At 34.8% G+C, this 26,683-nt stretch overlaps 1 protein-coding gene and 1 pseudogene across 1 annotated transcript; both read right to left on the reverse strand.

Moving 5' to 3' along the window:
• Nucleotides 1-8,100: 8,100 nt before the first annotated feature.
• Nucleotides 8,101-9,747, reverse strand: LOC126693143 (presenilin-like protein At1g08700). The gene has a single exon (XM_050389019.1). It carries the CDS (start codon nt 9,620-9,622, stop codon nt 8,321-8,323), a length of 1,302 nt encoding a protein of 433 aa, XP_050244976.1. The 5' UTR covers nt 9,623-9,747; the 3' UTR covers nt 8,101-8,320.
• A 5,827-nt stretch (nt 9,748-15,574) lies between these two features.
• LOC126691279 (GDSL esterase/lipase At3g26430-like) lies at nt 15,575-24,462 on the reverse strand (annotated as a pseudogene).
• Nucleotides 24,463-26,683: the final 2,221 nt, after the last annotated feature.

A 26,683-nucleotide genomic window follows, 5' to 3' on the forward strand; every position in this document is an offset into this window, starting at 1 on the left:
TTTTGATAAACATTAATATTTTTTTTAAGATGTGAGCTAATGCTAACTATGTTCAAGACATTTTAAAACTAAACCAATTTGATTGTCAAAAAAAAAAAAAATAACCAATTTGGTCCTTAAACCCGACTAGGCCTAACAATGTTTAAAGACTAAAGTTATATTTAGTAACAGTTTTTGTTTTCTATTTTCAATTTTTTTTTTTTTTTTGGAATATAAAGAAAAAAAATTCTTATATTTTTAAAATAAAAAACATGTTTGGTTAGTTGAAATTAAAAAAATAAAAAATATTAAAATATGTTGTTACTAGGATTTGAACTCTAATGCTAACTCATTAAATGAGATAGATTCATTAGATCAAATGCGTGTTTTCATTGATATTTGAAAACTAGAAACTAAAAACAGTCTTTTGGATGTTTTCAGTTTTCTTCACAAATTGAGTTTTGAGAACATTTTTTTTGTTTTCTGTCCATTTTAGATTGCCAAACAAGTTTTTTAATCTCAAAAATAGAAACTTATTTTTGAAAATAGAAAATAGAAGGAAAAACAGTTACCAAACATACTCCAAGTTGGCTTAAGGAACCAAATTAGTCCGTTTTGAAATATCTTGGAACTAATTGGTATTAGCCCAAACCTATGTTAATGAAATTTACCCAAGAAAAAAGATTGGAGAATAGCCTCTAAGTGAAAACACAATTTTAAGTATTGAAAACAAGATTTCACCTCAAATTTGTAGTGATGTGGCACGAACTAATTGGCAAGTGTCCACTAAGAAATAGTATTTTCAAAACATGATTTCAATTAACCTTGAAAACGAATTTCCAAAACATACTTTTAATGCAAAATAATTTATGCAAATGCCTTATGTGGAAGTGAATTAGAAAATGTTGATTTTTTTTTTATAACTACCATGTGGCAGCTTACATGGAAGTCCATGTGATAAAAAATAATATTTTAATTTAGTCATTAGTCATGTCAGTATTTTTCGTTTATCACTTAACAGTAAGGATCATTTCGACACAATGCTAAAAAGTTAGGAACTAAATTGACACGTTTGAAAGGTTAAAGACTAAATTGACAAGCAGCCTAAAGTTTAGGGGCCAAATAGGGCAAAATGGGTAAATACCCTTAATTTTAAAACTATGTAGCAAAATATCTTTCTTTCCAAACTATTTAGCAAAATAACCCTGTTTTTGGAACTCGATTTCAATAAAATCGAGTTATATGTGGAACTCAACATTAACAATGTTGAGTTTTATACATATTTTGTCACTTAAATTTTTTTTTTTTTTTTTTTTTTTTTGAAAATTTAAGTGAAACTTGACATTACTAATGTCAAGTTCTACTTAAAAATACACATAAAACTTGATTTTGAGGATATCGAATTTTACACAGAATTCAATTTTGTTAAAATCGAGTTCCAAAACAATGGCATTTTGCTAAATAGTTTGGAAATATGGGTATTTTGCTACATAATTTTAAAATTAATGGTATTTATACATTTTGCCTAACAAAATATGTAATTTACCCTTTTCTTATTGGACCATTTAAAAAAATGCTATAAATGTCTTGACACCTCTTAAAATTTAGAATAGTGGTTATTACAACCCTTGAACTTTCATTTTAGCCAATTTACTCCCTAAACTTCACACGTGCCAAATTGGTACTCAAGTTAGCTTTCTAGTAAAACACTAACAAAATACTCACGTGAGATACATGTGAATTTAAATAATTCTCAAATTTATGAGGAGAAACCTATAGGAGAGAAAGGATCAAATAGTAGCAGTAAGGAGGGATGTTGATCGAACAATGGCAAAGGGACTAGGTTGTTGCAGCAAGGGAAAGGAGAGAAAAACCTATTCAAATTTGAGAAAGAGATTCTTGATTCATTTTCTCTCTCTAAATCTTGCACTCTCTCTTGGTTTCCTCTCACAAACCCAAACTCTCTTCCTCTCCTTAAAGTGCCCAAATCGATGATTTGGTAGGCATGGATGCATGATCTGTAAGGTGGAAGTGAAAGAACTCGTGAATCGGAGATGAATGTTAAGATTATGGTAGCTCATGCAATGTTTGGAAGCGCTTGTGTGTGAAGGTCTTTTTGAATGTTTATGTGTATCTCTTTGGGTTGATAGATATAGTGGATGTGTTGTGGTTATTGTGTTGTACTAACAATTTTGGGGTTGATATATGTTGATTTAAGTGCATGTAAGTGTTATGTTTACGAGTCTTGTTGCCTGGGTTTGTGATTAAGTGGGTATATTTTTATTGCATACTGTCTAAACAACTTGTCGAGATCATCAACAATATTCCTCCCTTCCGTTGCAATCATTCAATCCTATCTCTCCTAAAGGTTTTTCTCTCCTGTAAATTTTGAGAATTATTTAGATTCACGTGTACCTCACATGAGTAGTCTAATAGATTGTATTTTGATATAAACTCAAATTCTTGGTTCCAAATTTTTTAAGAATTAATTCAAACCAAAAATACAAGATAGAAATAGAGTATATGTGATTTGGGAACTCAAAAAACACACCACCAAAATGTATCAACCCAATGTAGAGGTACTAAAACATAAAAATTTATTAATTTAAAGTAGAGTTGCAAGAAAGAATAAATAATAGAGAGAGAGAGAGAGCAATCACTTTTTTTGGGAGAGAGTGTTAGAAAAATAGAACATTTATATAAAAGAAGATGAGTTGGAGAATACTCAAAAGAAAAATGCATGGTTATAAATACAAAATTATCAAAGTCATACTACATAATAGAATAACGTTATATTATTATATACTATATAATGCGGTAAGGTAACATATAATAATCAAAGAAAATAAAAGAAAAAAGCTAACAAATTAAAATACAATGCGTCAATCCAAAGCAGAGTTCAACACAAAAATTCATCAACCTAAAGTAGAATTGAGATAAGAAGATTAAAAATGAAAAAAAAAAAAAAAAAAAAAAAAAAAAACTGTTGGCATTATTTTTGTTATATAAAGTGTGGGGTTAGGGGCCCAAATCACATATTGGGCCTTGGGTCCTGTCCGAGGAGGTAAGTAATTCGAAGACAAGCAAGTAGTACAAAATGGTTTGAGTTAGACTTTACGAATAGAGCATGGATGGGAAGGTGGTTCGAGGAGGAATGTCTCCTCGGACCAGCTATGAGTAGGTCAAACACAGATCCTAATGATCAAGGCGACCTTCCAGGAAACCTTAGTAACAAAGACGTACCCCAGAAATGTGCAAGAGAGAAGGAAATCCCAAAAAATATCTAAGGGAAAGCTACTACCACCGCATTGAATGCACTGCAGCTACTTTTCTGGCTGCATTTATGTGGAGAAGATCCCTGAACAGTGCTGCATTGGCAATCGCAACTCACAGAAAGCCAAAGTGGGTGTCTGATGAGATAAGGACTCAAGTAAGGGCTCAGATGATCAACAAGTGTGGGATCAAGATGGCCTAAAGGGGGCTATATAATGTGAGAGACCTTCCTTCTAAAAGGTGGAGGAAAAAGAAGAAAAAGGGAAGAAACACTGTAACAATCTAGAACCAGACTTGTAGTAAAGTTTTGAGAATAATATTTAAGAATCAATCTTCTCGGACTTGGCCAGGGACTTTTTTCTTTAGTGAACATCTATTATCTTTCTTTTCATGTCATCAAAATCTATTGGTCGGTTACTTAATTCACTAAAGCACAGTTTTCCAACACATTCTCTACAAATTTATTGCTTTAGGTTTTTTGAGCTTAAGTCCATACATTTGTTGGGCTAAAAGTTCAGACTAGGTCCTAAAATAAAGTATTCGCAAAAAAACCACACTACTTTCATTATTTTTGTAAAACATTTAATCTTCTTGAATTACATGTTTAGATATCACTCTGTAGTCTCTACCAACCTCAATCGCTTAAACGCCCCTCAATATTTTAAGACATCATTCTCTTTGAGGATCTTTCTTTTCCCCTATAACAAATTCTTGACCCACTATAACAAATTCTTGACCTGATTTCCGAAGCTGTTTTTCTTGATCTTATTTATAACATTCACACAATTAGAGAGAGATTGATGTAAATCAAGGCTAAATTAGAAAATTAGTTTTTTTTTTTTTTTTTTTTTTTTTTTTGTGTAATAGAGTTTCAACTTATGACAATCGGTTTTTGATGTAGGCATGCATTGAATCTCAGATTTCTTACTCAATCATAAAAATTTTTACCAGTTGAATTAACTGAAACCCACTAGATATTTGCTTTATATAGAACAATATGTTAGTTACATAGATATGGAGTCCCTAACTTCTCAAATAGGTCCAAAATCTAACCAGTTTGTAGTAATTACTATATCAATTCAAGTCATCATTCAATGTTATTATAGCAAAATTCTTGGAAACTAGTTTTGGAATTTTATTGTTATAATGAAAACTTCATTGAGATTCAATAAAATAAAAAAACATATATAAAAAAAAAAAGAAAAAAGCAGAGTCATGAGAGTGAAATTTAAAAACCACAAAGTAATAAATCATATTTTATTCTAGTAAAGACAACTTTGATGGAATAGAATTTAATGTATCTTAAAAGAGAATAACTTAATGAAAATTTTTTGAGTAAATTACATATTTGGTCCATAATTTTTGGGTTGCATGTCAATTTAGTCCTTGAACTTTTAAATGTGTCAATTTGGTCATAACCTTTTGGTATTTGATCAAAATTGTCATTGCATTAAGTGATTGATGAGAATGCTAATGTGGCTAACAATTAAAATAAAAAAATTATTTTTGTAACACATCAGATGACACTTGTATAGAATAAAATAATAATAATAATTTTAAAAAAAAAGAAAAAGAAAAAGTAGTTTATGTTAATAATTAGGATCTCATCCTGAACAAACAAAATTTAATATTTTTGGTTAATAATAAGATTGAACAATTATTTTACTTATTTTTGGTTACCAAAGCATCACAGATCTAACATTTTTCTTTTTCCTCAATATGAAAAGGGTTGTTTGTGAAAGTTCGAAACTTTTGTTTCATTACATAGAAAGCAAAGGAAGAGCTGGATGGAATAATTTTCCTTTTTTAGTTAGATTTTAAAAAAAGAGTTTCAACCTCTGATGTCCATTCCTGGTGACAGCTCTTTATCATCAGACCAAGACACCAATTAGTTTTTGGTATAGGCGAGGATTGAATATCAGATTTCTTATTCAACCATCAAGGACTTTACCAGTTGAACTAACTGGAACCTACTATTTTCTTAATTAGATTGATATACTTCTTAGAGGGTGTAATTAGATTGATATATTGTTGCGGGTTTGGACTTAGAGAAACCTTGCCATGTCATTAAAAAACAAAGTCATATGGGTGATGAAATTAACAGAAGTTAACCAATATGCTCATCTAAAACTTCAAGGACCAATAAAGTGCTCAATAAGTAAACTTTAGAGACCAACAATGTTGATAAAAGCATTGTTCCTAAAAATAATTGAATACTGGCAAAATTATTTCAAAATGAGATGAAATGTGCGTTTGGCATGGATGAAATTTGCCAACTTTTTTTACCATTCAACTTATTTTTGCTATTATTCATGGGTCTCACTACACTTTTTGATAATATTCATGGGTCCAACGGTACTATTTCAACTAATTTTTACATTTAGTTATAGTACTTTTAGTAAAAAAATTTTAATTTTAGCAAAACAAGTGGATTTCAAATTGACCCGAAGTATCAATAAATTAATTTTAACGGATGATATGAGAAAAGACAATGCAGGAAAACAATGTGTGAGCTCATACACCATCGTGATCCCACCTCTAGTTTTGGAGAAAGTATACCATGTTTTGGTAATACCAACTCAAAATCTGTTTTGGTATTTCCTATCCAATAAATGAGTGACACCCGTTTCAAAAAACCACATCAGACTACTCCAATAAATGATTAATTTATCTTCCCGATAGTATAGAAGGTTGTAATTAATTTATTAGAGTAGTCTGATGTGGTTTTTTGAAACAAGTGTCACTCATTTATTGGGTAAGAAATACCAAAACAGATGCTGAGTTGGGATTACCGAAACATGGTATACTTTCTCCTAGTTTTGCATGCCTGCATCGCTAAACAGATTGCTGCTGAATATTTTTTTTGATTGGTAAATTATACAATTATATATATATATATATATATTGGTCCCAATTGGTAAACCCAATATCCCATGGATGGAATGATTTCCATTTGAGCTAGAGCTCATCCACACCTGTACTATAAAATCTACTTGTTGCTGGTTTCTCCTCTCTCCCTCCTTTTGTAAAGTTCTGTTCTGTTTTGTTTTTTGTGCATGTGATTTTTTTTTTTCTTTTGCTAGAAAAAAATTGTTTCAGCCATTATAATACAATCTTGGTAATTTTGTATTGGATGATTATAGCTTGGTAATGACAAGATAATAGTGCTAATTTGTTTTATCATTATTTTCTTTCTCTTATTTTTTATTTTTATTTTTTAATCTTAGTATTATCATCAAATAAAACATCCATTATAAAATGCCCAAAAATATGCGATATCATTTTTTATGCATGACAACTATTGACAAATTTATAAAATTTATGAGCAAACTTTAATTTATGTTTTGAGACTTTTAATGGATAGGAGTTTAAGAAATGACAGTTAGCACTCAAATAAGTATATGGTAATAGCAGAGAAAATAATTTAACCAGAAATAGAACTTCAATCTAAAGCCTTAGCCCAATTAATTTTGAGATTAACTCAATGGATCACACATTTGATCCATCATGGTATGAGATTATTTTTACATTTAATCCAACTCTGGCAATGATGTCAACCACAAGGAGGATGCCAAATTCTAGTTAAGACCAATTATATACAGGAGAGATGCCACTTGTGAAACTTGGCAAGCAGCAGTTTATTCTTCCTTTCCTTTTTCTTTTTCAATGGCAGTTTGCAAGATGCAAATCCAGCATAAATGTTAGGTTATTCAAAGTCATGCACCAAGTGATGACCATTACAACACTTTAAAACTCTGGAAAAATGTTTACATAAATAAGTAGATTTTTCTTCTTCTTGGATCATGGTTAAAGTCGTACCCAATTGAGTACTCATAGTCATTGATAACGGATAATAATCAACACCAACGATTAGCTACACATAAAAATTTAAAGAGTAAACACTAGACTAGTGCACATATACCAATACCAATCCTAGAAATTCTTTCTTAGGGTAATATGAGAATATAAGTATCTATTAGTACTTATAATTTGTAAATATATTTAGTTTATTTAATCTAAAACAAACAGGAATTACTGGATCTCTATATGCATGGATGTGCAAAGGTACATATGAAGGTCATAACATCAATATCTGAACACTACAAAGAGGATAGCAATACATGTGAAAACTACCAAATGACTAATCTTTATCTGCTCTACTTGAAAATGGATAGGGCTCTAAAACATGAATATGTGATTTATCAAATAAGGTCATGAGCTCCCCATGGGTTAACAAAATTAAATGTAGCGTTCAATAGAATTGAAGAATTGTAAAGCACATTTACACACACAACCAATTACTAACTGGAAGATACTGTTACAATGTAGATTTACTCAGAAGTGAGAGGTCCAGGTACCTTCTGCATAAGAGTTTCATTAGAACCTGTGATAGTTAGCGATGCATCTTCCATACTATGATATATTTAATTATTTATGTCTGGCACTCCTGCTATCTTTCTATTAGATCATATTTTGTTTAATTTTTGTCACTACAAGAAATAAAACCTCAACAGTTATTTACAAGAGGAAAATAGGCTTTTGAATCATAGAAACTGGAGTATAGAGTTCCTGATGTGCTCACTGCTCATTGAATCTTCCCCATCCCCAAATATATGAGTATAATGTTTTCTGTAGCCTAACTTCATGGTGCCATTTATGCATGTAGATATCCTACCCTACATAGGCGATGGAGGAAGTATTTTAGACACCACTCCTTCCTTTTCTAATGTGAGATGGTCATTTAGAATACACGAAAAATACATATATCAGTTCTCTATGCTTCACTTCCTACATATCTCAGTTACGACAAAAATTTAATAAGAAAGACATCCACCAAACATTGCAGTATGACAAAATGTTATAGATTTTATAGAAGTAAGACCCTTGAGGCCAGTCAACTTACATTTCAATTCATTACCAAACGGTCTGAAAAGTTGCTTCACTATTTCTAATCACAAAGGAGTGAAAAATTAGGGGGTAATACCTTTCACCTTGAATTCAAATCTCAAGCGTACCAAGACATATCAGTGTTTCTTTAACATTTAATTGGTCTCTCGAAAATGGACAATCAAAACATCATCAAATTTGTTGCTGTCCCGACCACGAAAGGCTCCATTAATAACCGAGTCAGGAAGTAAAAAACAACACCCAATGCAATCGAAATAGGCAAGGCAGGCAGAGCTCGATGGCACACTGATAACAAAATAAGAGTGCAGCCAAGTCCCGAAATAATTGCAAGGTAACAAGCATACACTGTCATAAGATCATACATTGCAGCTCTGCCTACAAGAACACTATAGAAAACAAAGTCTCCAAGGCCAAGTTTAATACCTCTATCACTACCACCACCATGCACTTCCACATTATCCCTCCTCGTCTGCTGCTCTCTCTCATTCCCTAATCCCATCATCTCAACAAGGGGAGACATCTCCTCATCAACAACAATCTCAGGCTCCCGATTCTGCACTCGATCACAAGACACAACTACAGTCGATTGTTCCGAGGATTCACTGCTGAACGAATGCCGTTCCCGTGAATGACTCACCAATGGGAAACTCTCCCCTTCATTAGTAGTCGGCCGGTGGTTTTCGCCCTCGTTAACCGCCTGCAGCTCAACCGAACCAGAGTCCGAAACCCCACCAACCAAAAGCCCCAAATTCGACCCCCGACTCCTCGACACGACCGGTCTAGCCTCGTAAACCAACGCCGGCAATTCATCATCCCGACTTGAAGCCAATTCGACCAAAAGCTTCAAAGGTCCACCGGGGGCCAACACTGCCACCAAATCATACACAGCCAATGCTACCAACAAAGCCCAAGTAGTCCATTCAGGCAATTTCGTAAACCAAGTGGCAACAATTATCCCCAAAGAAACCATATACGCTTGTCTCAAGATTATGGGTATCCCACCTGAGAAAACTGACAACACACCCACAACCGTAAAGTTGAAAAGCAGCAAGAAACAAGTGATGGAATCGACCGGTATCGAGAAATGTTGAATGATCGAGAGGAATATCGAGCCACCCATAGTGGCCAAAACAAAGAAAGCAGAGAAGCGCATGTAGTTTTTCAAGAAATTGGTGAAGTTATAGTAGTAGAGGACGACCAAGAGGAAAGTGACGACGGCGATGAGGATGACGAAGACCAAGGCGTTCAAGAGAGATCCTTCGAGCTTTTGGGTAGCGGAGTCAGATGGGGTCTCGAGGTAGACGAGATTGGCTGCTGTGCGAATGGGAATGGAGGGAGAAGAAAAGGGGTTGGAAGGAGAGAGGGAATAGACCAAGAGGACTACCAAAAACATGCAGATTGAGACTGGGGACATCACTCCGATGATCTCGACGCCGATCGATTCAAGAATGCTTGACTCCATTTCGTTGGGGAATTTGGTCGAACAGGTGGTGGGGTGTGTGATTTTTGAGGCTAGCTAGCTAGCTTGGTCTGGAGTACTTTTATTTTTATACGTTTCTTTCGCGTCATGCGCCCAATGGTGGTTCCTGTCCTCCTATACGGCCTATATTTTTAACCATTAATTGGATTTTTTTTTTTTAATTTAAAAGTTTTGCAAAAAAAAATTAATTTGTACAATTAATCGCAATATTTAGTTAAAGTTGATGTTGAAACTTAGGTTTCGTTTGGGAGTTCATAAGGGAAGGGAATGGAATGATCATAAGAGAATGGAAAGGAATGGAATGTATTTAAGTAAGGGAAAGGAATGGAAAAGAATGGAATGGAATGAAATTAAGTAACCTTAATTGGATGTTTTAAAATAAACGAATGGAAAGAAATGAAAATAAATAGAATGTAAGTAATTTTGTTTGGGAGTAACATGGAGGGAATAGAATGGAATCATTTTATGACAATATTACTATTAGACCTCTATTTTAAAATAAAGAATTGAATATACAGGGGTATTTTGGGAGTTTTAGTAAAAAAAATCATTAAATCAAATTCTATTCCCTCCCAATTTCGGGGGGAATGAAAATTTGAAGTTTTAAGGGAATAGAGAGGAATGAGTGTTTCCTCCAACCCATTCCATCCCCTCCTACTTAAACTCCCAAACAAGGGAATATGCTTTTCATTCCCTCCATTAAAACTCCCAAACAAAGGAAGGGAAGAATATTCTAAAATGATTCTTTTCATTCCATTCCATTCCCTCCTCCCAAGCGAAGGGTTCATTTGGATTGAACTTATTTTTACTGAAATTGAAAACTGAAAAACACTGTAACAAAATAATTTTTAAAGATGTGAATAGTACCGTGAGACCCATTTTTAATATTTTTAAATAAATGAACAGTGCATGCACTGTTCATGAACAGTAAATTTTGTCTCTGAAAGTCAACATAAGCAGCTTGAAAAAAAAAAAAGAAAAAGAAAAGAGAGAAGCAAAATGCCAGACGCAGACACGCAATCCAAATCGCACCTTAGACAACTAAAATGAACTAAACCAAAGTTAAATTACTGATATGAATTTTGGTGGTGGATTTTGCATTTTAACCTAAATTTATGAGTAGTGGGTAGAATGTGGTGAGTTTATAGTTTGCCATATTGGATAGTTTGAAAAATGGAGTGGTATTAAAATAACTCAATTCTCATAAATGCATAAAAGAGAAGTGTTACGTCTTCAACATTTTCATAATAATTTCACAACAAATCTTAGATAGTAAGTTGTTATTAGTTCTAATTTGAACCCACCACTTAAATTTACTTTTTTTTTTCCCCACCATTAATAACCAATAATAACATGTCACTTAAAATTTATTGTGAAAATATCGTGGACATAATATTTCTCTGCATAAAACTCCGACCTTTATTATTTTTCATAAAGGAAAATTTTATAGAGTTAAACACTATAATAAATAAATGTATGGATTAATTTTTGTGTATAACATTTTTTTTCCTTCTTATAATTGGTAAAATATCAATTTCGTAAGATTTATGTAATATCATTTACAATGTATTTGTCATTACTTACTCTGTAAAATACAAAAGGAACAGGGATCCCTTCATGAGAAGTATTTACTTAGGAATCATTGGACATGTTGGTATTCACAAGACATTTGTAGGGGCCTTCTATGCTTTTAGGCTAAGGCTTTCTGTAGTGAGTAGGAGAGTTGGGCCTAACTCGTTATCTCCGCATAATTTGCTCAAAGCCAGCTTGTGCACAAGACAAGACACCCCAAAAAGATAACAAACAATATATATATATATATATATATATATATATATGTTATAGTAGAAAAGTCAGTCTAAATAATTTGTCAGTAAGCATGGTTAGAGCAACAAAATCATAATATGAAAAGGAGTCTTCGCAGAAAGTGAGCTAAAGAGAGCCCAAACTCCAACTTATATAACTTTATTGCCCTATTAGGCCACAAAATTATGCACTTTGGAAGATGGGTTAGGATCATAGTTTTAAAAACCGGACCGGCCGGTCCGACCGGTTCAACCGGGAACCGGATTCCAATCCGGTCCGGTTATGGTAAAAAACCGAAAATGAGTTTAAAACCGGTAAATAGTAAAAACCGGCCGATTCAACCGTAAAACCGGAAACCGGCGTGGTCGAACCGGTTTTGCAAAATACAGAGAAAATGACTTTGTTTTTCTTGATTTCTTCCCCATTCGGCCTCTCTCATTGGTGCAGCAGTTACTTTGTTGCTGTAAATGATGGGAATGAAACAATTTTTCTTCCTCATTTTGAGAATCTTAGATCTTGGCAGAAAGGGAGAGATAGATTAGAAAGAGAGAGACGAATGAGAGGTTATGGACTTTCAAATCTCTTATTTGTTTAAGGAGTTGTGAGAAAATGATTAGGAAATAATACCTCAAATCTGTTTGGTTTGGGCAAGGAGTGAGGATGAACTGCCGAGCTTGAAGGAGAGAGCAATTTAAATTTTCCACTGGTACTTCTTTGGAGAGAGAGAGAGCTCTAAGTAATTTTCTAACTTCTTCTAGATCTACTTTTTAAAGAGAGGCAGAGGAGAAGACTTTATGTTTTTTTTAAAAGTTTAGCATCAACGTGGTTGGATGTTGATTGGCCACGTTGATGACTGATGGTTAGGTGGGAGACCACTTTGTGACTCCCATATTCTTATTTACACTTCGTATATAACAAAACAGTGGCTTGTTGCATTTTGCAAGACAAGCCTAAAATATTTACATAATAAATACTAATATTTTTGGGAGAAATATTTAGGTGTGAATTATGTTAACATTGGTAAATATTTTTCTAAATAAATAATGGTTTTGTTAAAACTTAGAAGTAAATAAAATTATATATGAATATAAAACCTTAAACCCGTTTTCATAAAACTTGAAAACCATAACCTTTTTTATTTGATAGTTTGTTTAGGTTAATTTCTTTTAATTTGAGTTAAATTTGACATAAAAATACTTCTAAAATGTTATATATATATATATATATTAGTAAATATTGACAGCTATAAAATTATTATATATTTAAAATTATTTTTTATAATTATATATTTATTAATTAAATTATTTATTGTGTCACCGGTTCGACCATCGGTCCGACCCCGGTCGGACCTAAAAACCGGTAATCAATCTCTTTTACGGTTCTTTAACCGGTTCGGTTTTTAAAACCATGGTTAGGATAGCTACTATTTGTCCAATTAGATTACAAAGAGTGGATTTACTAAATGAGGGATGGAAAAAATTTGCCTATTTTGGTGTTTTTGCCATAGTCACTCTTCTATTTTTTCTAAGTCTCACTTCACTCTTTCCCTTTTCTCTCTTCTTTCTCTTTCAATTCTCTGTTTAGATTGCCTAAGTCACTATCCTTGTTCCTCTTATGAGCAATGTTCCTATTTATATACCAAATTAAGCTTGTGTGATTTCTCTCTTTTACCCTCATTACTCACCAACTATTTTTGTCTGCCGCAAACGCTCTTCAGAAGTGCCCACTGCCCTTTTGGCCTTATGAGTTCAACCTTCACTACCTCTAAGCATGTGCAACATTTTCTCTCTCTTCCACAACCTATCCCATGACAAACTCTCACCTATCTCATTCTACCATGTACCTCTCTCTCTCCTTTGAATGGTAAAACCTTGGGTCTCTTTCTACCAATTCCTCTAGCGTGAATCAAATGGTCCCAACCGGTTTACTACCTATTTTGGGTAGAGATGCTTTCCCAGTGAAGCATCTCCCAAAAGAGGTCCTAGCAGGATACTGGAAATAAACTATTTATTTGTATTAATTTAGGAGAGTGAATTTTAGTTTGGAAGAAACACATATGAATGAAACTGAAAGTATTTCATATGAGAATGATATAATAGTGGGTGCATGCCATTCTTGAGAGAGAACGAAGTCATTGAGAAACTTAGAAGTTTGATTCATGAGTTTGGGGATAATACCACTTCGTAATTGTGTCTTTGACTGTATCATAGTCGTTGCCCACAAAACATTCTGTAGCAGGTTTAGGTATTTTCTTATACGTATGAACTGTATTGTGTCAATATATATAGACTTTCATTAATGTTTTTATCTTCGCTTTTCTTATCTTCCTACCACATTGTAGGATAGAACATTGTTCCCAATGACAACCTTGCCTTAATGTGTAGTGTATGCCTGAGACATCTGGGGCTCATGAACGAGTTTTTTTTTTTTTTTTTTTAAATTATTATTATTATTTTTTTATAATTTGAAGACCTCCTATATATTGTCATGGTCATTTTGTGTCATGTTACATTAACTTGATATGAAAGTCTAGTATGAAGCCTAGCTCCTATATGTGCCCTTGGACCAAGTCTTATAGTGGGATAGCTAGAGATAGAGAGGGCAATTGGTATTAGCCTTGCTCAGTGAATACTAAAGTAAAGTCCCTGTCCAAGCGAAAGCCAAAGCTTTTTATGTGTGCAGTGGAATTAGCCAGTCAAATGGAGCTTAAGAACCTGGTAATTGAGGATGATTCCAAAAATTGTGTCGAGGCAATGACCAACAAATCCAAATTAGTGCATTGGAGAATTGCTAATTTTTCAATGAGGCCAGATTGCTATATGCAAGATTTGAGCTGCTGGAGTTTAATTGGGTGTACAAGAATGCTAACGAAGTTGCACGTCTTAGCAAGGTGGTCATTGGCAAATTCTTTTACAAGTTATTTTACTATAGGCTTAGAAAGTAACATGTTACTAATCACAAAAAAATAATTCAAATATTCATTAATTATGTTATTGAAGTCCATCATTGTGGGGGTTAGTTAATCAGGAGGTACTGTTAAGGCTGTACTAACTGGGACTATGGCCCAATCCGAGGACATTAGCTAATCCGAAGATGGCCAGATAAGATTATAAGGGGAATGGAATAAAGAGAAAAGTAAAGATAATATGAGATAAGTCTAATGAATGTCCGAGGAGAAAAGTCATCTCGGAAACAAGGGTCAGAGGTCAGTAAGAGTGCCATATCATCATGGACTTTCTTCAAAGTTACATCACAACTAAGAGTTGAACATTGGACAATGGGTAAGAAAGGGGAAGGGCAACAAATATCTTCAAAAAGCTGTTACCTCCACATTAAATGCCTCCCAACTAACTCTCTGGCCGCATTAATATGGAGGTGATACCTAAACAGTGGTCAAGCAACCTTACAGCTACTGTTGATGGTTCTGGAAGGTGTTGGATGGGACAAGAAGGAGTTCCCAGAATCTAACTTACACGTGTATGATAGGGATGATACCAAGATTGTAGTATATAGCATGTGAAGATGGACTAAAGAGGAGGATCAGAAAAAATCAAGAAATTTTTGTAATAATACTGTGAGCTCTTGTACCTTTGTTAAAAAACAAGACAATATAATATAATCTCCTCAGGCCACTCCGATGACAGACTTTCTTATCTTACTTGTGTTTAATAGCCTTAAATTAGCAAATTTTATCATTTTTCTTCTAGAGTAGATCTAATTCTTTCATCCACGATCTACAAATTTATTGTTTGGGCTTTTTGGGCTAAAACCCAACCATATATTGGGTCCAATCCAATTTCAGTCCATACAGTTATCAATCGCAATTATTGTCATATTATATTGTGAACAATTTATAATACCTTTAACATTTATTTTTTTATTTATTTCTAACAAGACTTTCAAAATGTGAGATTAATAGTGGGTTCCAGCTAACTCAACTGGTAAAGTTTCTGATGGTTGAATAAGAGATCTGAAGTTCAATCCCCGCCTACACCAAAAACTGATTAGTGTCTTGGTCTAATAATAAAGAGCTATCATCAGGAGCGGACGCCATAGGTTGAAACTCTCTAAAAAAAAAAAATGAGATTAATAGAAACCTCACATCCAAATATGGTAACCCTGCTTAAATTAATGCCTATGGCAGGCCAATTTGACTGGAATGGGTGGATCAGAAAATGAACCACCAACTATTTGATCAAAAACATATTTGTTAGCGGCCTCAGTTTAGTGGACACCATCCCAGTTAATCCAAACTGATGGATCTTTGCATGCTTTCGCCACTAAAACTTCTTTGCCCTTCACCTTTTTAGTCGCTCCACATACCACATCCTTGTCGTAGTTTAGCTTGCCTCCATAACCACAACAAGTTTTCAGTGATTCCTTAAACCCTGAAAATTTCATGTTATATATAGTTACAAACAAAGATATTGATACTAACATAAATTTTCCTTTTTTAAAATAATGTTCAACTTAGATGTGACTTCCAGTTAAAGCAGTGTCAATTTCCAATTTTCCCTTACTACCCCAAGCTCTGATTGAATAAAGTTTATTTTATTTGGCTTTCAAGGATATAATTATAAACTTGTAATGCTTAACTTTGGATCTATAATAATTAAAATTATTTACAAGTTCCACTAAATCTTTGAAAATTATGAAATCACTAATTCTTCATAAATTCGGTTTAAATTAGAATATTATAGATAATATATATATATATATATATAATATTAAAGTTAAGAATTACACACTGCAATTAATTATATAACCTTTTTTTTTAAGAAGAATTAATTATATAACCTAATCTAGACATTATACATTATCAAGAATCTTATAGTTCAACTTCTTATCAAAAATATAAAAAACTATATATATCATTTATTATTTAATCTTTCATGAACATAGTTGCAATAAGGTACTTAGTATCATTTTTTTCTTAATAGAAACCATATATATCAAGAGAAAGATAAGAGTATAACCCACTACGTACATTGAACAAGAAATTAAGAAAACATGAAAGAAACCAACAAATCCCCCAGAAAACAAAAAACCAACCAATTACGAAGTCATGAATCAAAATAAAATAGAGTGTATCACCGAGAGCACCCCACCACCCCCCAAGCAATTCACTTTCCAACAAAGAATTGACTGTCCATTTGGCTAATGCATTATTATGCATGTAATATTACATTATAACTTACTCGAGAGGGAAACGGAACTGAGAAAAAAAAAAGTAATGGTTAAAGTATTAAAAGTCTTTGAATATCAAAATCAAGTGAGGCTACTTAAAAAAGGAAAATTATTAGGTATTCCTGGAGTACCCTAAATACGTATTTTCTCTTCTCATATGAATGGTGGGTCCCATTAATTAAAGATTAAAATTAGCCAGCCAATTGAGGAGGTAAAAAAGTTGATGATTGTAAAAGGAAAAATGTTGTGGTGAATGTTCCCTTGTGGGAAAGAAGATTTGGATTCATGTGCTTCCCAATCCTTACCCACATCAGATGTGGGATATGTGCCAAATGCTAAATATTTGGCACATATCCCACACCAAACCAAGTTTGACTTCATTTGTCAGATGTTGTAAATGCTATATTTTTTGCAACTTGCTACAGTACAATGACAAATATGCAACTGTACGGTAAGATGTGGTATATTGGGTTTATTACTTTTTTATTTCTCTTTCACTCTCGGCAACTTTACGGTACGTTGAGATTTGAAAGAAAGAATAAAATGTTACCATTGAACAAATAATAAAGAAAGAATAAAATAAGAATTAAAAAGAATAAAGAAATAATATTTAAATGAAGTGGTAAAAATATAGAACATCTGATAAATGAGATATTGTAAAATGATGTGGTAAAATAATAAAGTAGGCTTTTGGTGTAGCAAAATGACATAATTTTTACAACGTTTGCTACGGATTCTCCTGTTTTACCATCTTAATTTCTAACTCACAAGGTATCCTTAATTAGTATATATGAGGTTAATTAGTATATATGAGGTCTCTTGTTTAACATTATTAGAATAAGTCAATGAATATTTCTAGAAATACAACCAATTAAATATTCAATTTCCCAATTTGTTGGCTTATGTGATTAGAAATAGTGAATATTTTATGTCTAGTACGACCCACCACTTTATAATGACTACTCACAATTATACAAATCAACAAATTATAAAATTAGGCGAGAGAATAGTTATATAAACCAAGAAATTGGAAATTGAGAATTGAAAATTGAGAAAGCTCAAAAATCATATCATATCATTTATGGGGGATATATGGAGGGCTTACCAAGTTTCTTTGTTTGAGTAAAGAGTTTGCACTTCACCGAGTAAACATCAACATCGGTGAATGCAGCAAGTGGAAGATCCTTTCGAAGTTGGACAACAGCTTCTTTTAATTTACTATTGAAATGTTGAGCAAGATCATTGAAAGGAATTGCACATCCAAAATCGTCCAATTGTGCGGCTTTGACTGGCAGTCGTACCAACACGTACGCCAAACAGCCAACGGGGCCCGTATTATGTATCCAGAATGACCTTCCTCCTTGACCATATACATTCTACCATATAGATATATACCAACCATGTACATTTAATTAAAGTACATCAAAATCAATTTTCCATTGAGATAAATGAAATCTCTCAAAATCCTAAACCATTACAAGAAAATCATCTTGAATTTAAAATTTTATTCATAATTCTAACATGTGAGATTCTTTATTATTATTATTATTTTTTAAATTACTGATTCTTGTAAAAAAATAAAGGATTAGAAAATGATAAATTTAATCATTTAACTTCAATTTTAACATATTCTATTCCTAACCCAAAATAAAGCTAACATGATCTCAACGTCACTTATAATAATAGAGACCCATTCATTCACGATCTATATATATATTTTATATGATGGAAGTATTCATTTATTTATTTATTTTTATAGATAATTTCAACCTATAACGTCTGCTCTCGATGATAGCTTTTTGGCATAAATGCACTTTTAGTACCTACGTTTTGCACCTTTTTTCATTTTGGTTCCTACATTTTATTTTTACCACTTTTAGTCCCTGAACCAATTAACGCCTGACATTTAGGTCATTTCTGTCACCTAACTAATAGCAAAAACTGACGTGGCTAACAGTGGAATAAAAAAATAATATAATCACACAGTATATAATGCCACGTTAGCATATAAAATTAAAAAAATTAATTTATTAATTTTAACTAAATAAAAAAAATAAAAACAGAATTAAAAATCAAAATTCATTAATTTTTCTTTAAAAACATAATCAAAATTCATTAATCAAAATCAAAATTCAAAAAATACAAACACCTTCAAAGATTCAAAACACAAAGAACACAAACCCAAACCCAACCCTCAATCTCTAGCCTAACTGAATCACCAAACGCAACCACCTAACTGAATCACCAACAAAAAAACTACTACTTCAAACAACGCCGTTCTCCTTAGTTCTCAACCTTGCATGCTCTCTTCCTCTCCTTCACTTTTTCTTCTTCTTCACCTTCACAATTCTCTTCCACTTCAAAACCCTAAAACCCTAACAATGAAGGATCGACCTCGATCTTCCTACGTCGCCGTTTACGTTCCTCCGCACCACCGCTTACGCTCCGTCATTACTACTCCCAACTACACTTCCTTTGCCGCCACCGCAACTGCCGGTTCTGGAGCCAGAGCCGGAGCCGCAGATATCGTCGACTCCAAGCTTCGCGAGCCTCCACAAATCGCTGTGATAAGCCTTAGATAGACTCAGTCCTTACTCACAACAAGAATAGCTCCACAATAGGATTTCACACTTCAATTCGCTGCGGCCTCCGCCGCCCTGCGATGATTCCGTCTCCGAAGAAGGCTCTGATTGCGAGCTCGATTCCTTTCCTCTACCCTTAGATCTGAAAAAGGATGATTTGAGTTTTGTGGGTTTGATGTTTGTATGGAGGGTGTTAGGTTCTAAATGTTTAGAACAATTGGCAAATCGTGAACACAAACTTGTCTAAATATAGATCTTAGAGTCTATAGGTATTATTAGACAATGCTCAAGGTGATTCAAGTCAAGATTCAAGAACATACAAGCTGCAGAAGAAGATTTCATAATCTGTCTGGTTCGATCGATCGAAAGACAAGCTCGATCGATCGATCGAAAGACAAGCTCGATCGATCGAAAGTCGTATCTGCAGAATTTTTAATTTAGCCCAAACAGCAGTTCAAGCCCATTTAGGATTAGGGTTTCTAATCTACTTTTTCCAGTATATAAAGGAAACTCTAAGCACGTTTTTATGTGGCTTTTCAAAGAGAAAAGAGTGTGCCTCTTTTGTATTTAGGGTTTTGTTCCTAAAAAGCTCTCTTATATCTTCTACCGGTGATATTCCTTGAAGAATCTCAAGATCCGGTATTGTAGAAATTGCTGCCTTCTCTTGTCATCAAAGGTGTTGATGATCTAAACCTTCAAGGGTGGTCTTGGAGTCATAAACAGGAGTGTTTGTGTTGCTAAACCTTTGAGTGGGATCTCAAAGTCACAAACGAGGGTGTTTGTGTTTTGCAAAGGCCAAAGAAAGAAGGAGTTCGTGGATTCGGAGCTTGCACGTGGTCGTGTCAGTAAGTTCTACTGGTTGGTAGCAATAAGAAGTCGAGCGTGGGGGTTTGTAAGTCTTATTATATGAACTCCGATTCTTTCTAGTGGATTTGTTTTTTACCTTGAGGATAACTAGGTTAAATCCTCCCCAGGTTTTTTACCGGTTTGGTTTTCCTACGTTATCATATCGTTGTGTTATTTATTTTTTTCGCTGCTTTGCATGATATGATTGTTTGATTGTGATAACCTAGATTTGGAATTTGGACTAAGTAACAACTTGGCTAATTACCTAGGTTAATCTAATTGTGTTTTAAGGGGTCTAAAAACTAACAGAGGGTTTGATTTTTCATGTGATGTTCTGGGTTTGCTAGAGATTGAGGGTTGGGTTTGGGTTTGGGTTTTTTGTGTTTTGAATCTTTAAAGGTTTTTGTATTTTGTAGATCTGTGGCCTTTGAGGAAGATCTACAAATGATTAGGTTTTCATGCCTTTGTCATGTTCTTTTTGTAGATCAAGCCAATCAAAGATTCAAAGGGCACAGTTGTGTTCTGGGCAACGAGTTATTTGAGGAAGAACATGAACAATTCTGGATAAGTGAGAAAGAATATGAACAGTTATGGAAAGAACACAGAACATGACAAAGGCATGATCTTCCAACAAAATAATAAAAAGAAAAAATAATGATGAAAAGAAAAATTAATGAAAAGAATGGGAGGCATTATTTTTTGAATTTTGATTTTGATTAATGAATTTTGATTTTTAATTCTGTTTTTATTTTTTTTATTTAGTTAAAATTAATAAATTAATTTTTTAAATTTATATGCTGACGTGGCATTATATATTGTGTGATTATATTATTTTTTTATTTCATCGTCAGCCACGTCAGCTTTTGCTGTTAGTTAGGTGACATAAAGGACCTAAATGTCAGACGCTAATTGGTTTTGGGACTAAAAGTGGTAAAAATAAAATGTAGGGACCAAAATAAAAAAAAAAGTGCAAAACGTAGGGACTAAAAGTGCATTTACGCCTAGCTTTTTATCATCAGATTAAGGTACCAATTAATTTTGGTGTAAGCAAGAATTGGTCCTTAAATCCCTTATTCACTAGTTAAGCTAATTAAAACCCATCAAAAAGCATTCATCCAAACCAATTTGGAGAGTTAAAAGATTTTTCACACGAGTAGGTCTGTATATAAAGCATCAATCATGATTCAAAAACACTATATCCGCATACCTTAACGATATCTTTGAACTGATCCATAATTACAGGAACAACTGCTTTAACTTGATCGGTAGACTTGTTAAGGAAAAGGGATGATGCCAAATCATTCTGACCAATATCGATTGTATATAAAGCACGAGAAAACAATTCTGGCTTAGGCAATAATTCCTGAAAAATGCTTTCTAGGCAAGGCATCATCCAAAAGATTCATAATAAGAATGCCATTGATTTTATCATTAGTAAAGCATAAGCATGTAAAATTGAACCAAAATGTGAATTTATTAACTTTTTGACGAAAAATTTGGGTTCTACGATGGAAATCATTGAATTGAGCCCATTGAACATCCAAAGAGATAGGACTAAAACCACTTTGCTTTGGGTCCGTTTGGTTGGAGGAGTGGAAAAGTGGAAGGATGGAAAATTGTGAGAGGATGGAAAAGTGGAAGGATGGAAAATATTTAGTTTTTCCTCATGTGTGTTTGGTTGGAGGGATGGAAAAGTGGGAGGATGGAAAACTCTTTTATTTCGTTGAAAAGAAAAGTGAGATGATAGAAAAAGTAGTTTATATAAATTGACTATTATACCCTTATTACATAATTGGTAAAAAATAGATTTATTTATACTCATTAAATAATATAAAATTTACCAACTATTATATTTTTCAATAAGAAGTGTTACGTCCACAACATTTTTTGCAATATTTTCACAACAAAATTTATGTGAAAAGTTGTTACTAGTTCTAATTTGAACCCACCACAGAAATTATTTTTTTGCTCACCAATATAAACTAATAACAATCTATTGCTTAAAATTTATTGTGAAAATATTATAGTAACATTTCTCAATTAGGATTTTTTATTTTTTATATTATTTCTCTTTTCAATCTTTTCATTACAGCCATACGTTTTTCTTTTTCTTTTTTTTCTTTTTTTATGCTATCTCCTCCACCACACACGTTATCTCTATCCCCACCCCTTCTTTTTCTTTTTCTCCACACACGTTCCAGCACTCTCATTCTCCCTTCATCTTCTCCAGCTCGCTCTCTCTGGTTTTTTTTTTTTTTTCTTCTTCTTCTTCTTCCTCCATACACGTTTTTCCTTATCTCTTTATCTCCCCCGTCTTTTCTTTCTTTTTCTCCCTCATTCAAGAAGTGCTTTCTCTCTTTTTTTTTTCTCCAGCTCTCGGTCTCTGGTTTTTTTATTTTTTTATTTTTTATTTTTATTTACTTGATTCCAGGATAGCCATTGTATTTGTGAGGAGGGTAGGTGGGAGAGGGCATTTGTGTAATTTCACGGTAAGAGCAGCTTTCTCTCCACAGTTTTCCTCCCGATTTGGGAGGAAAAAAATTGGTGGGTCCGGGAGGAAAATTTTCTCCCGGATTTTCCATCCTCTCTGTTTTCCTTTGCTTCCCAAACAGTGGAAAACACTGTTTTCCACACCATTTTCCACCCATTATTTTCCATCCTCCCTATAATCCCTCCAACCAAACATAGTGTAAGAGTTCTAGTTTGGGGTAATATGCTGGATCCAGCAGTAGCAAAGTTGACCCCATGAGTGAAGTTGGATCCAACAGCATCAAGGAAAGCATTCAAATATGGTAGTCCTAGGCTCTCAGCTGAAATACCCCAATCAAATAAGTAAACGTTATAAAAAGTCGATAATTAAGAAAATTTAAATTTAAATCTTATAGTTTAAGAGTGTAACAAATTAAAACTTATAGTTTATGAGGTAACAATTTAAATTATGAACTTTTAAAAAGTAACAAATTACATCTTATAGTTTCAAAAATAACAAATTGAACCCTAAAATTTCAAATCTTAACAAATTAAACCTCAAACCATTTAAGTGGAACAAAACTGTGTTTAAATTTTAATATAAGTTGAAAGTTTAATTTGTTTCTTTTGAAATTATAGGATTTTAATTTCTTACCTTATTAGAAAATAGAAAGCCATTAGGTATCTCATTGAACCAATGTAATATAAAAGGACAAGTTATTGTTTTTGCCCCCCTAAAATTTATTTAAAAATTCGTTTTCGTCCTTAAGTTAGTTTTTTTTTTTTTTAATACACTTTCTTTCATTTCTCCCACTCCAATTAATTTTAATCCAATATGTCTAACACAATGCTTAGAGGTCTGATTGATAGGAGGATTTTTGTTTTTGTTTTCAAAACAATATAAAAACAATTTTCAAAAAATTGAACTTAAAACTAGTTTTTAGATAATAATTGTGGGGTCCAATAGTTTATGGGTCCGGCCCACACGCTTATGGGAAGCCCACCGGTCTTAAACGGAAGGAGGCCAGGGCCCAAGCTCGAAACTAGGATACATAAAAAATAGCCCGAAGACATAGCCGAGGATGGTTTCGTCCTCGACAGGTCCAAAAACCTCATGGATAGAAATGGAATACGAGTAAGTTGGAAAGATCAGAAAATATCCTGGGGAAGTTGTCTTTAATACCCTTCCCTGACATGACACTGCCCCTAACAGGGCCGGGATCTTAGGCATTATGGATCATCTCCAGCAATCTTTGGGATTAGACTGATGGGACAGATAGCTGTCCTAGAAAGATTGACCCTACACGTGGACGGAGGACAACAAACGTAGACTAGTATAAAAGAGAATGTTATGTGACCAAAAGTGGGGGGAGGGCTCTCTTCCCATCTAGCTTCTTGAGAAAGACATTGATGAAAGAAAATGCCAGGATAATGTACACCGGACACCACATAAAAACCCGCCGACGGGTAACCAGGGACAACACCACCGCTCCTTGAACATGATCCGAGGAGCCAAATCCTCCTAGATACAAGATTGAAGGGCCTGAGTATCCAGCCCAAAGCTCTTTCTCATATTGGCTCACCTACAGTCCGTCCCGAAACGTCGCCCTGTGATCTAACGCTGGCCTTTCAAGCCCACTCTCTACAAATACTATTGTGAGGGACTTTCCGCGTGCGAGCCCAACATCGTCGCTGGGCCGTTGAAGATTTTGTGTCCTTACAATTGGCGCCGTTTGTGGGAAGGCTTGCGCGTTGGCGTAGGAGGTGTTTGAGTCAACTCTCTAGCCAACTGAGGTTTGTGGGATTCCCTCCATCTCCGGCGACAAGCCGTCGTTGCTCCGACCCGAATTTTTGCTAGGGGCTACGCCCTGCAGTGTCAACAGCGCGGACAGCTCTAGGGGCTTCCGGCTTTAGGCCACATCCCCCCGCCATGGTCTAGGGGCTGATCTCCAACAAGTAATGGACAGAACTAAGGCCTTGCATGGTCCTCGGACCCAAGCCTGTGGGGAAACCAAGTACAAAAAAGAAATCTTACAAGTAATGGACAGAACCAAGGCCTTGCATGGTCCTCGGACCCAAGCCTGTGGGGAAACCAAGTACAAAAAAGAAATCTTACAAGTAATGGACAGAACCAAGGCCTTGCATGGTCCTCGGACCCAAGCCTATGGGGAAACCAAGTACAAAAAAGAAATCTTACAAGTAATGGACAGAACCAAGGCCTTGCATGGTCCTCGGACCCAAGCCTGTGGGGAAACCAAGTACAAAAAAGAAATCTTACAAGTAATGGACAGAACCAAGGCCTTGCATGGTCCTCGGACCCAAGCCTATGGGGAAACCAAGTACAAAAAAGAAATCTTACAAGTAATGGACAGAACCAAGGCCTTGCATGGTCCTCGGACCCAAGCCTATGGGGAAACCAAGTAGAAAAAAGAAATCTTACAAGTAATGGACAGAACCAAGGCCTTGCATGGTCCTCGGACCCAAGCCTGTGGGGAAACCAAGTACAAAAAAGAAATCATACAAGTAATGGACAGAACCAAGGCCTTGCATGGTCCTCGGACCCAAGCCTATGGGGAAACCAAGTACAAAAAAGAAATCTTACAAGTAATGGACAGAACCAAGGCCTTGCATGGTCCTCGGACCCAAGCCTGTGGGGAAACCAAGTACAAAAAAGAAATCTTACAAGTAATGGACAGAACCAAGGCCTTGCACGGTCCTCGGACCCAAGCCTGTGGGGAAACCAAGTACAAAAAAGAAATTTTACAAGTAATGGACAGAACCAAGGCCTTGCATGGTCCTCGGACCCAAGCTTGTGGGGAAACCAAGTACAAAAAAGAAATCTTACAAGTAATGGACAGAACCAAGGCCTTGCATGGTCCTCGGACCCAAGCCTATGGGGAAACCAAGTACAAAAAAGAAATCTTACAAGTAATGGACAGAACCAAGGCCTTGCATGGTCCTCGGACCCAAGCCTATGGGGAAACCAAGTACAAAAAAGAAATCTTACAAGTAATGGACAGAACCAAGGCCTTGCATGGTCCTCGGACCCAAGCCTGTGGGGAAACCAAGTACAAAAAAGAAATCTTACAAGTAATGGACAGAACCAAGGCCTTGCATGGTCCTCGGACCCAAGCCTGTGGGGAAACCAAGTACAAAAAAGAAATCTTACAAGTAATGGACAGAACCAAGGCCTTGCATGGTCCTCGGACCCAAGCCTATGGGGAAACCAAGTACAAAAAAGAAATCTTACAAGTAATGGACAGAACCAAGGCCTTGCATGGTCCTCGGACCCAAGCCTATGGGGAAACCAAGTACAAAAAAGAAATCTTACAAGTAATGGACAGAACCAAGGCCTTGCATGGTCCTCGGACCCAAGCCTGTGGGGAAACCAAGTACAAAAAAGAAATCTTACAAGTAATGGACAGAACCAAGGCCTTGCATGGTCCTCGGACCCAAGCCATTGGGGAAACCAAGTACAAAAAAGAAATCTTACAAGTAATGGACAGAACCAAGGCCTTGCATGGTCCTCGGACCCAAGCCTCTGGGGAAACCAAGTACAAAAAAGAAATCATACAAGTAATGGACAGAATCAAGGCCTTGCATGGTCCTCGGACCCAAGCCTATGGGGAAACCAAGTACAAAAAAGAAATCTTACAAGTAATGGATAGAACCAAGGCCTTGCATGGTCCTCGGACCCAAGCCTGTGGGGAAACCAAGTATAAAAAAGAAATCTTACAAGTAATGGACAGAACCAAGACCTTGCATGGTCCTCGGACCCAAGCCTGTGGGGAAACCAAGTACAAAAAAGAAATCTTACAAGTAATGGACAGAACCAAGGCCTTGCATGGTCCTCGGACCAAAGCCTATGGGGAAACCAAGTACAAAAAAGAAATCTTACAAGTAATGGACAGAACCAAGGCCTTGCATGGTCCTCGGACCCAAGCCTGTGGGGAAACCAAGTACAAAAAAGAAATCTTACAAGTAATGGACAGAACCAAGGCCTTGCATGGTCCTCGGATCCAAGCCTGTGGGGAAACCAAGTACAAAAATGAAATCTTACAAGTAATGGACAGAACCATGGCCTTGCATGGTCCTCGGACCCAAGCCTGTGGGGAAACCAAGTACAAAAAAGAAATCTTACAAGTAATGGACA

The sequence above is a fragment of the Quercus robur genome, chromosome 7 (genome assembly GCF_932294415.1).
Source record: "Quercus robur chromosome 7, dhQueRobu3.1, whole genome shotgun sequence".
Classification (NCBI taxonomy): Eukaryota; Viridiplantae; Streptophyta; class Magnoliopsida; order Fagales; family Fagaceae; genus Quercus; species Quercus robur.

Bases quoted from the DNA above. Each gene is read 5' to 3' on its own strand.
- LOC126693143 (XM_050389019.1), bottom strand. From the start codon at position 9,622: ATGGAGTCAAGCATTCTTGAATCGATCGGCGTCGAGATCATCGGAGTG.